Genomic DNA, 13,081 nt, shown 5'->3' with positions numbered 1-13,081 from the left:
TAGCTATTGAGACTTCCAGGACAACACATCATTTTAGCTGTAGGATATTTGTGAATAATTGCTGAAGCAGACAGCACTTTCCAGTCAGCACATGAGTTTATATCGTTAACTTTGTTACCTTGAGAACACTAGTGCTGATAACCCTGGAGAAGCTAGCAAGGGCAGGCCGCACTTTGAAAATATGCAACCGATAAATCCCACCCCCTCCGATTGGCCCTCTTGTCAAAGCTACGACCCCAAAACACATGAACGCCATATTTTCCTGCTTTGTTTTGGAATGGAAGTCGTTGTTTGTAGTGGAACTGGGAATTTTGGCTGCACTTTCTCTGCTATTTTTCTTTGACTCGCTCTGTAACTTTTGTTCATAGTTCTGTGCTTCAGCGGTGGACGTCTCTCCAGCTTGTGAAGACTCCGGTCATGCGCAGGAAGAGCATGTGCAGGCAGGCAGGTTGGTTAGTGACAGAGAGGTACGCCAGCCAATAATTTCATTCGATTGGTCCTGTTTATTACAGTCCTGCGTGGGCCATAGACACCAGCTATTTTTCATTTCTTTCAGACAACTGTATTTATTGATGGCTGAATCAGAATGTGAAGAGGATTTCAACACATAAGATAAAAGGTGTTTCAACAACTTACCAACCCTACTTTTAAACTTGGAATTCATTATCAGGTGCAAATTCTTCAGACAAGGACAGTGTGAGGCAATGCCAAATATGAATATTTGCAATACTGTGTCCTAGAGCTTTCATTTAACTTAGTATCAAGACATTTTAAGTATTTTTTCATTGAGCAGATATGGAGTTTCATTTAAAATCCATTTGTCATACGTGTTTTGACCCTCTGAGGTGAGACAAATACAAAATTAAATGATGAAAATTTCCATTAGTGCAACTTTAAAGTTGGAATCTATAACCTGGGCACATTTTTGAAAAGCAATGATAACAGTGCTGTTGTGGAGGACTTCACAAAAACCAGCTGAATCAGCCTGAGCAAAAGGTGAAAATGTGCCACCTAGCAAAGTGCAACACTAAGCCTGTGCTTGATTTAACATTTACATTATTCATTTCACATTTTGTTCAGACTATGTGTACGATCTCCTATACAAGTCTCATCAAGGAAATGACAGGATTTAGCAGGAGTAGGACGAATGAAAACGTGCATAGCAAATGAGTACTGGTAGATTTTGTAATAATCAAACGCAGACGTAAAAACAGAGCCTCCTTGGCAAGGGTAAAATCTCTGCATATGGTTAACCACTGACAACAACCTTATCTCATTCCAGTATCACTGAGGATTGATTTTAAAATTATATTACTTGTTTTTAAGTCTCTTAATGGTACAGCACCCTCATACATCTCTGATTGTTTATCGGGGTTAACCCTAACCCCACATATCAGACAAACTACCTCTGTTGATAGTTTTAGGAAACTAATCCTAAGTCTTTGTTTTAGTGACGTGTTCTTATTGATATCCTATTTCATGTCTTTGATTTTATTGTCAAGCACTTTGAGCTTCATTTTATGTATGAAAGGTGCTGTATAAATTAAATGTATTATTATTACTATTATTATTATTATTATCTGTAGTCGTTTGTCATAACGTTCATTAAGCATGGTTGACAGCATCTGTAGTTTGTGTATCACCATGAAACAGTATCCGTCATATCCTGTTGCATGGTGACGCAGCTCACGTAGTTGGGCAGCACAACATCTTTGCTGCCTCGGACGTGAAACTGCACCACCCTGTGTTTTGGATTTGTCAACAAATCCAGTGACCGCATATTGAGCTGCCAACACGAACAAATGATTGATTTTCAGTTATTTAATTCAACCCAGCAAAAGACTTCTAGTTATTAAGGTCAGCCTATGAATAGGTTTCAGTCATCGCTCTCCAATGACTCATGTTGAAAAAAACTTCACACATGACACGGTGTAAAAGGTACCATCCATCAGTCGCGAAATGTGGCAAAGGAATTTCAATAATGAATCCCACCACCGCTGCTGCTGCACCAGTCTGACACATTGAAATCAAGCGGTGCCCGACAGTCTTAGATGACAGCTACTTTATCAATCAAGAGAAGTCAATACATCCGTGTTAGAAGATATGGGCTGCGTCATGCTCACTTTTCTTGTTTTCAAAGTAACAAATAAAGAAAATATGGGACCGTTATTTAAATAAACTGCAGCTAAGATGAATCTGAAGCAGTCATATAAACTTTGTCATATCCAAACACCATCACCATGGTTACCAAGGTCAGTGGAGGCTCGGGCACTCTAAATAAAAACCAGTGCAGTTGGTGATCTCACAGCAGATCACTGCTAGTAATGGCTCACCTCCGTAACAGGAGATGTGAGGTGGCAGCGAGAGCAGCAAGGTGTCATGGGTAAATCTTTCTCTGCCATAAAATGTATCAGACTTAAACTAAAATCAATGACCAGGAAGTCCATTACACCTTCGCAGGGCTTAGAATATGTAACTCATCTGACATATCACTGGCCGAGTGTCACCTTTAAAAAAGCTACTGATAGAAATTTAACCGACCAGCAGAGGGACCAGTCGAGACCATTAGAGCCAACTTCATCCACGGTTTGATTCTGATTCAAACATAAAGTTAACCACATATATTGAAAAATGGAGTTCATTCTGTCCTCCAGCACTGAAACAGCGTGTCAAAGCACCTGAAGAAGAGTCCTCACACAGTGTGGAAAAACATTTTCTCAGAAAATGACGAATATGAATCTAGGAAGAGAGTTTGAATTTTTTTTTCTGATCTCTCACCCTGTAGTCAGAATGAGCCTCAGACTAACAGTAGAGTGCTGGAGAAATATCCTGGACATATTCTGCCTTGGGTAAGTGTCAGCGTGAAATAGTTAAAATGTTTGAAAAAGCCTGCTTCCACTTAAATAGAGTCTGACTCTTAGACATCTTTGGGGTATTTCCTCATAAAATGAAAGACAGGAGGAACAAGCTGCTGGTACAGTAGTAGAGAAGCCGTAATTAAAGAAAAAACATCCAACCCATAAAAGTTAATGCTGGTAGTTTAAAGTGACATTCATGTTATGATTACAGAATGAGGAGAAGGTTAAAAGAACTGTACACATGATAGGCAACACTGTGGCTGTCATAGAAATCACTCCCTCAGATTTGTCCAGCTTCATCTTTGTGTGTTTGTTCACTTTTTTACTGTATTATTTTTAAGGTTATCTTATTAGCCATTATCCTTAAAATCCTACGGTGGCCGAGACATCTCACACAAGCACATTAACAGAAAACACAAAAGCAACAACACAACTGAAGAAGCAACAACTTAACTACAAAAGCCACACAACGGAAAGACAAGGGAAGTGAGCGACAAGGGATGTTGACAATAAAACGTGCAGAGCTGCTTGTCTATTTGATGTATTATGGTGCATGTGCTTGGAGCAGCAAAAGGTGCTGTACCGTAACATCTCAGATGGACAAGCAGCACATTTTGAGAGGCGTTTTTACAAACAACAGCTCACTTGACTGCAGCAAGAAAAAGTAATTGACGGCAGACAGTAACTCAGTTGTCGCTCACTTCTATTGTGATTGTGTTTCTGTTGTGTTGCTTATGTAGTTGTGTTGTGGCTCTTGCATTCATGTTTTCTGTTAATGCGCTTGTGCAAGATGCGATATCCGGTAGAATAACGCAATGTTTCATCAAAACTAAACAGAAACTTAAAATGCAGTATGCTTACTTAGCAAGTTCCACTTGATGATTGCAAACCAACTCAAACTAAATTGGCTTTGCTAATTCTCTGCTGACACTGACTGAACGCAGAGTAGACTGATTGATAAAATGTGACCGGGCAACTGCAGAACATGTGAAACCAACAAGAACAACAAGAACCGTCACAAGTCACATGAGTGCCATCCGGATAAATGATGTAGCTGCTTTTGGGAGTCACTATAAAACGTGTTTATGATGCAGGTCAGTAGACTAAATATAAACACTTATTCATTAGATGTCAGACATATTTAGTGGCTCATTGGAGACCAAGAACATTAACATAGTCAGATCAGATTAAGTGAAGAGCTCACTCATACACTGGCAATAGATCTTGAGTGTGTATTCATAGTTCTTGAAATGATGTCACGTAACAGAGTTTCCGCACGTTTCAACAAGATACATGTAAGACTTTATGAGACCACAATGAATGACATGAAAGACCTATGTTAGGTGCGACAGATATGAAGGAATATGAAAGTCCCAGAAGTGCCAATTGAAGAAAAAGTGAAGTTGCCTAGAAGAGAATAACCCTGACTTTTGAAGACACGTGTAAAACCTGTTGACATAGAAACAGCTATATGATATATATCTTAAGCTATCAATTTGATAGAATTGATAAAATATTTCAAGTCGTATATTATCATATTCAAGAAGTTTAATATTACTTGAGTTAATATGAGTTGTAAATAACACTATAGCAGTGTGGAAAATAGAGGTTCAAGATTATTACATGAGGGTCCAGTTAATGAACACAGGCTACAGCAGATGCTTATATGCAACATATTTATAGGTACTTACAGACTGCCTCTTCTAGGTAGACTCAGCTCCTTCTGTAAAAGAAAAGACAAAAATCATTAGTATAAAAAAACAAACATCAAATAATATAATAGATTCACACAACACAGCCTTCCTCATGCATTTATTTCAAACATTTATACCAAAATTTGGTCATTTATCACGGAAAATGTTGCTTGGTTATTCACATGAAGTTGGTTGGACCTCAAAGCGACTTTGGAGTTAATAAAACACCAAAGCTGCATCACACTTTAAAGACAAAAATAAAGAAAGTGAAAATTAAGGAAGTGACTGAGGTTCTGTTGAAAAAACAGAAAACTGCCAACAGCCAACTGTGGCAGATTTAGAGCATCACAAACAGACACCATATGGAAGGAGATGACAGAGCAGTTGTGAAACTCTTACATCCCATCACAAACAACTGGGAATAAAGTTTAGAGACGGCATCTGGATTTTTAAACTGTTAAGTTAAATCACACAACAGCTCAACCAACAAAACAAATGAAAATACTCTCCCAAATCCCAATTACCTCTTAAATAGGTCCCTTATTAAAAAGGCATTAAACACCCAGATATAAATATTCAAATTGGAGTGTGGAAGTTAACTCTTAATTAATTGTCTTTTAGGAACAGACATCTTTGATTAAAAAAAACTAAAACTAAATTAAGTGTAAATTAAGCTCCGATAAGTCAGATAGTTACACAAATAAACTTAAATTTAAATGTCTGCTCATTTTCTGTAAATTAAACTATAGTTAATGTAAAACCTTTTGGATTCTTTAAGTAGGACTGTGTACAGCACACTGTATTTGTTCCTGAAACCCCCTTTGGAAGGCAGAGTTACTCAGAGGTCAGGGTTTGCTGTGTACTGAATCAGCTCAGCAAAATCACCAACAATGCTCCCATTGATTTATTGAGAGATTGTGCGTTCTCACAGGCGGAATACTTAGGGATAATACTGCATGCTGAAGCATTACAAAGTAAAGTATTTGCTTTGCATTTGTCATTAAACACATTTGACTCAGTGGGCAACACAATGTTGAAGTACTTTTCTTTTGGTCGATATTTTCTACAATTAATGATGAAATATCAAGACAATAATGAACCAATCAGCTTTAAACCTTTATTTTTAAGTGTATTTGCCTTCCTCCCTCCGGATTGTAACCTAGATTTAACTATATGCATGTTTCCTTATCCAATATTAGCGCTTTGTTTTGGTTTATATAATATTTATTATTATTCATTAATCATGTTTATCAATGATATATTGTAAGGTGTCCTCAGGTGTCTAGAAAGGTGCCAAGAAAAAATGTCTTTATTATTATTATCATTAAGATAGAAGTGTGTTTTTTTCCCATTGTTCCTACATTTGTCAAATGTGGACCTGATTCCAGGTTCAGTTGTATTGCAACAGGAGCATAAAGACTGATTTTCAATATCGTAATATACACTAAATGAAAGCTGTGGACACAGAGTCCTATATGGTCTCTATTCTCTCCCTAATACAATAGGGAATACAATCAGCTAACTCACAGATGGCAATTACAGCAAGTTAACTAAACTAAATGAATGTAGAAGAGTTTACATTTCAGAATCTTATTAGTTGTTATATTGGATCAATAAAAGCAAACAATCTTTTTTATTGAGTGAAGAGAGCATTTGGAAAGTATGTTTGTTACCCTTAAATATTCTGTCCTTGATAACTAGAAATGTGTCAGAAATCCCATGACACATTCCAACAACATGTTCCATACTTCTCTGTAAGCTGCCAGGAAGTAAAAAGTAAACTACATCAGACCACAACAGATGCTCCTGCAGCATCTGTTGATGTGCCAGTGCCACATGGACGACTGTGCACGACGACGAGCCACAGTGACAGGTAAGAACGCCTTGTACAGATCACTATATACCCTCAGATTTAACAGAGCTGTTTGTTTAGTAACAGCAGCTTTTTGTGAGGAAGGAGGTTGATTTATTTCACTGTTTTCTATTATAGCATTAGTCTGAGGCAAATATAAACTCCCCAGATCTTATTATTTCAAATCCCTCTCTCCTGATCTGTCCCTTTGCTGTAAAAGAGGGATGGTATACAACCCGGCTTTGGATCTGTTTTGTTTAGTGGCTACAAATCCCAATGATTTGATCAGTAGATGTTTCATTGTCTAATAATAACCTGGTAAGGGCGAGATCCTTTGTGTGAGACAGTCTAGGATGTGGGGTTGATGTGAATTGGTTGCTCCAGTCAGCAGAAAAAGTGCTAAGCCCCACTCTCCCTTTGCTATCAATTAGGGCTTAATGTCTGGCTTCCCCTGCTGCCTACTGAAGACCAAGGGCAGAGAGCTTCCTTGGGAGACATGACCGAGGCTCACACAACACTAATTACCAGCAGGGAATGACTTACACAGATGGGATATCCACCAGTCACAAAATCACAGTGTGAAGCCCATAATAAAGACAACCTGAGAGCAAAACCACCACCCCAATATACCAATTTATTAAAAAACACTTTGTAAATGTATACAGTATACTCGTGTCAAATATTTACATAGATGAAATAAGTGACTTTTCAATAATGCTTTTGAAGCTTGACACCATCAATACCTTTCTGAGTTAGAAGTTTCTTAAGTACTGAGGGTGAGTGTATTAAAAGTGCACCGTGTAACATGGTTTTAATGGAACAGTAGTGAGACACATCTAAACTCCAACTCTTCCTCTAACTAATGGTTGACTTTGTCTTTCTCTCAAAATATACAACAGTGATGATAACAATATGATATCAAATTCTTGCCACTGTAATGCTCAGCAATTTTTCTCGTCCAAATTCCAAAGCCGATACCTGGACTATATGCTTTATGAGATAATGTGCCAACACTTTGAAACTGAAGTCCTGCATACTGTCACATTTTTTTTAGCTGAGATTGTAGCCATATCTGACTACACTACCAGAAAATCACTTCTCCGCTGCTTTAAAAACAGTTCTTACTATAGTACCGAGAAAAGAGAAACTGCCACTTTGGGGCAGAGAAGAAGTAGTTTACGGGGGGAAAAAATTGTAGTTGTATCTGGGTGAAACTAACATACTTTAAAGACATGGTTTTGGATCCGTGCATTGATTCGCTAACTCGACAATCCCTGACCTGGCCTTTTGAGCAGTATCCGTGGCATTTCTGATGCTGTTATCGGTATCTGAACTTCTCAAAAGATTTCCACAAAAAAACAATCGTTTTTATATCATTCCTGGTCAGCATTTTTTTCTGGCAATGGCCATATAGTGTATTTTAAATATGACAACCACAGTTCCCACAGGTTACAATGGATGAACACAATCAACATTACGGTTTGTTGTTTTTATCAGTTTATCATCTATGAAAACTGCACCAGAGCTGTATTAAGTTAGTGCTAATACAAACCCTGTTTACTGCTGCTAGTTCACAAGTCACAGAGAGCAGTGTATTAGTCTGAGTGTAGTTCTGCCGAAGGAAAAATGCAATTGCATTAGATTTGGTCATTTTATGCATTCTTGACTATGGACCAGTTTGAAATAGAGCAGCTATTGATAGTAAATGAGGATCTGCAGGCAACAGATTTCACACCTTCAACTCCTGCAGCAGAGTTACCAGTTTCACTGTGTGGAAAAGAATGCAGGATGTCTGCAGTAAATCAGATGGTGGTTGCTCATGGCATAATGGAAAAAGGCTGATTATAGCCTGACTAATTAAAACTTATGGCTTATATTTAAACTGGGTGTGTTTGTTTTTCTGCAGTGTAAATAGATACCCGTAGTTCTGGTGTATTTCTGTAGCTGCTTGTCGTATTACACAACACTTCCGGTTACTACCAGTAGCCCATGACTGAAAACATAAGGCCTATAACTTCAGAGTCTCTGCACTCATTCACTGTAAACAGCACTAAGACCAGACGGGAGGAACAATTCAACGAGAGACCTCTAAATATTCAAGCAATAATCTGCAGGACTTTCCCTGAAAATCTACAAAAAAAAGTTTCCATTAGAATTTTACATAAAATGTTCTTATTTTTTTTCAAGTTTCGAATAAATGTTCTGTACGTCTGTAGTGTGGCTAGCATGCAGAGATGCAGTTTTTTCTTTCAGCTAAATCTTTTCATCGGGTCACTGTCTGTTCAGCATGTTCTCAAAAGAATCCTTACTTGAATACTCAATAACACTTGAAGCAAAAAACTTTGCATTGATCTTTTTTTAATTAAATCTGTAGTTTAAGGTTTATTGCAGATGATATCTTACAAGCTTCAAGCCGAGCCCTGCAAACAAATGATAAACAAGATTTAATTGAAGAGCCTTGGATTTGAAACTGAGTGAAAGTCGAGATTTACAATAATGAGACAAAAGTCCTGACGTGGTGTTTTCCCATTGCTTAACATAAATACAAGCAATTCCATTCAATTATATTATCTCTGTTACTGTAGACTACGGAGCCGTCAAATGAGCAAACTAGAGGGTTGTTACATGAAATCTTTTCATCTTAAAAACATCAGGAAGACACACCGGCGGTGAAAGTATACGTACATTGTTCATCCAGTAATGTTGAACATGTTGAACAGTCCTAACATGATGAGGCTGAAAAAGTTTATTGTTCCGCAGGGTAAATGTCAATGAATGACTTCTAGTAACGACACATCATCTCCAAGACACCACATCAAAGCTGTGCTATTGCTCTTGTGAAAAGGCCTATGTGCTTCATTAATAATTCTCCTTGATTCATCGAGGATGATCCTACATCTCAAGATCAAAAGTGGACTTGGTTGAACTGCGGTTTGCTCCTGACAGGCAGGAAAATCCTTATTCTCATATTAAGTCATAACGTGGTCAAATCAACAGTTTGCGTTACATCAGTATTTGTTCAGTCATTTTTGTTCTTCAGGCTCAGTGCTTCAGCACTTTCAGTTTGAAATAAAATAATGGATACTTCATCAAGGAGCAGAGGCTCAGATTTAACTTGAGTAGAATCACATCAATATTCTGTGTGAGAGATATCGCCTGCAGAACAAAAAAGTCTCAACTGTCCAAAGACTTAAGATCTAGAGAGTACATTCCCCTAATCTTTCCTATTGAATCTGGATGTAGCCTTGGGCTACATGTAATTTTAAAAGGGAGGAGGATTGTCAGGCAACACATGTCTATATCTAAAACACATGTTTTATGTTTTGTATCTATAGTTGATACATCACTACTCATTAGGTAAGTAGTCATAACTGCTCAGTGGAAAGGAAAACAAAGAACCAAATCAATGATTGTGCAACTGTATCAATTTCCTCCTCCCTTTCATTTGACCTCCAGTGGGTATGTTGTATGTTGTGAAGGTCTACTACAGAAATTATGACAGGCTGAAAAACAAATAACATGGTGTTTATGTTCATATTCATTAACTTTTAGGAATCAACCTACTTTATATTGAGTTAAATAAGAGTTTAAGTGGAATGTCTTCCTGGAGCAGAAGCCAAATCGATCAAGGAGTTTTTATTAAACTAACTTTGACTCAGTAAACATTAATCATGAAGGGGAGCAAGCTAGAAGATTGATTTTCCTACTGAATAAGTCCAAGTATAAAACATATCTATCCTGCATCATTTACACTTGTCATTTTGATGCATTTCCCGGCCAGCAGATAGTTACCGCATGTATGATCTTTAGTGTCACAGTTAAAAATGATTATAAAAATGGTCAGAGAAAATGCTTTGAAGTAAATGAATTCATCATTGGGAAATGGGCCCTTGGTTCATTGAGATGACAGCATATCTCATTTCTCATTTTATTATTTAGCATTTATATTCATTATTATGTTTTCTTTGTAATTGCATCAATTTGTTTTATCCTGTTAGAAACTAACTGTACCTTTGCGTTGAAAAGAGCCACATAAATTACGTTTTTTCTTATTATGAATATGGATGATGTAACCATGAAGTATAATGTGCTATCACAACGAATCCCTTTTGCAACAGAAATAAAGTGTTGACTAAGCATTCACACATTTTCAGCACAGTTCAGTGGTTTTATACTGTAATGAATAAACAAGCTTATTGTTCTTCAGAATTACCATTGGGAATAACAAAATAATATTAATCACAGATTTGAGCTTTGTTTTGTCTAAATGCTGCTTCAAAGACAGAGACCCCGGGTTTAACTGGAAATTAGAAGAGGTCACACTGATCAATGAAACCTGGTTAAAGTCTGGATGTTTATAAACCACCAATCACTTGAAATTTGATCATACAGACGCTGCACATGAGCAGTTGACTAATATTAACCCAGTTAACCCAAAACCTACTGTCTAAAGTCATATTTTCCACCATAGTGCCCAGCTAGATGTGAAAGATATTGATTTCTGCACCAGCGGGGGAAGATTCAACAGCAAAGCACACCGACACTGTTAGAAAGCTTTGCTGATTAAATCTGTTGGCATCCTCATATTTCTCCTCTCAGCGGGATATTAGGTGTCACAAATGTTTAATCCACTGCCTCATCCAATGTTGTAAGAGGAAAACAATTCATTTTAAAACTGGCACAGAGGATGATTGTTCTGTAATTTGATGATCCCCTGGTTTCTAATGAGGAGCTCCTTTTAATGCCATATTAAATCTAAAGCCAAAACAAATGAAGATATCCACATCCATATCCAGTCTAACTTCTTCATATACAAACGGGAGAGAAGTTATATTTCTATTTCGGTTAATACGAAAAATGTTCTGCAGTCGACCCCTGGTCTGATTCAATCCTCACCAACATGCATCAGGTAATATCCTGTACACCATTGTAAAAATGTAAAAACTCTCTGATGGCCACATTCAGTCTTGCTTGATAACTCATTTTCCACATCCACCATAGTAACATCTCATTAACACTGCCTGCAGATGAAAGCAAATGAAAGCAAAATGAAAGTATGAAAGGTGCCTCCAACCACAGTCTGGACCATACAATAAAGATTTAGCCCAACAAGAAGAGGTGGTCTCAGTCTAGATCGAACTGAACCATGTGGTCATCAACCATCAGGTTGGTGATGCTGGTAGTAATACCATAATGATATAACCGTTGCAATTTCTCCATTCAAACAGAAAGACTTCTATCTGCCAAATCATTAACACGGAAACGTCAGATGCACACACGCCTACAAACCAATCAATGTCAACCGTAGACACAGCCCATGTGGATGATGACAGGACGTATGTATGTCATAAAAAAGGTTTATGTGTGCTCCATAAATTGCAAAGTGATTAAATGTCATTATCAACAATATGAGGCTCTCAATATAAGTTATTGAATACTGTTGTGTCTAATGACATTGATATCATCTCACTTCTGTTACACGTTTGATTGCTATTGGTTGTCAATGAGGTTCCATTTGTTAAAATGCCAAAGGTATGCTATTGATTCATGACCGGCATTTGTATGTAACCGAATTCCAGACTAAACTGTCGCTGTTCAATGTTGACTGGTCTTTGTTAACATTTGACGAAGGAAATGTAAATGACAGATGCGACGTAACTCCGAAAGGATGAAGAGCTGGAGATGACAGAAGATTTACAAATGGAAGCAACTCAAAATGTCCAGTTTGTACAGTATTGACAGGACATTAAGATGTAAACTGTAGTAAAAAGTAGCACCGAATGGCAACAAAAAACTCAACAGTAGCTGTAAAAACCTTAAATCTTTCCCATGAACCATTCGACTTTTTTGACAAATATGAAAAATGAGCTTTCATGGCTGAGTTTATGAGATCGTTATTGATCCAGTAAAAGCTGCTGTTCTCCCCAGTAAATTTCAACCTTCTCCCCACATGGATGAGAGAAGAGGTAGTACAGCAACATTCAACATGGTCAGGATAATAATACACTAATTACACTGACCCTAAGAGCAGATACTGCATTTGTACAGCTGCTGTTAATCTACATAGAGAAGTCTGTCTTCATAGATAGCCAAATATAAGTTTTACTCTCCTTCTGATTATACATTCGCCTGATCAAATACATGAATTAATTGTTTATATACAACATTAATATGCTAAAAGAGCACACAAGAGGCAGTTCCTTGGATCAACACCAGAGGCTGCTATTGCACACAATTGTTAACAACAGCTTTGTGTACACTTTTATTTTCTGTGTAAAACAATCTCAATTATATTTCCTCTGCAGCAGTTAAACAAGGACATGTGTTTACAGAAAATATTATTATGAAAAATATGTATAAATCAATATTGACTGACGAAGTTTTGAACTTTCAAGTAAAAACAAAACAAAACTCAGTGTTTGGCTACTGTGAGCATCTGGCATTATATTCTATTCAATTTAATTTTCCAGTGGTGACGAACATTTTCTTTTATGATTTTTCTTCAAGGAGAACTTCATCTTTGAGTCTGACCCCTTTCACAGCATCAATAAAGTGCCACTGGAGCCCACACTAACTCACCATCACCAAGGACACTTCAGCAGAGAGGCGGCTTACCTCTTCTAACTAAAGAAAGGTTGTCTATCCCAGATGAGAGCATTTATTTGGTGCTTTAGTTA

The 13,081-nt window shown here is 37.4% G+C and overlaps 1 protein-coding gene across 1 annotated transcript in view; it reads right to left on the bottom strand.

Moving 5' to 3' along the window:
- mast4 (microtubule associated serine/threonine kinase family member 4) overlaps positions 1 to 13,081 on the bottom strand; it is a 90,308-nt gene that overhangs the window by 44,071 nt on the left and 33,156 nt on the right. The window contains 1 exon segment of the mRNA XM_034601363.1: positions 4,550 to 4,581. Within this exon segment, the coding sequence (XP_034457254.1) occupies positions 4,550 to 4,581 (32 nt within the window).

The sequence above is a fragment of the Hippoglossus hippoglossus genome, chromosome 12 (genome assembly GCF_009819705.1).
Source record: "Hippoglossus hippoglossus isolate fHipHip1 chromosome 12, fHipHip1.pri, whole genome shotgun sequence".
In the NCBI taxonomy this organism is placed as follows: Eukaryota; Metazoa; Chordata; class Actinopteri; order Pleuronectiformes; family Pleuronectidae; genus Hippoglossus; species Hippoglossus hippoglossus.
This window is presented reverse-complemented; position numbering and strand designations above follow the sequence as displayed.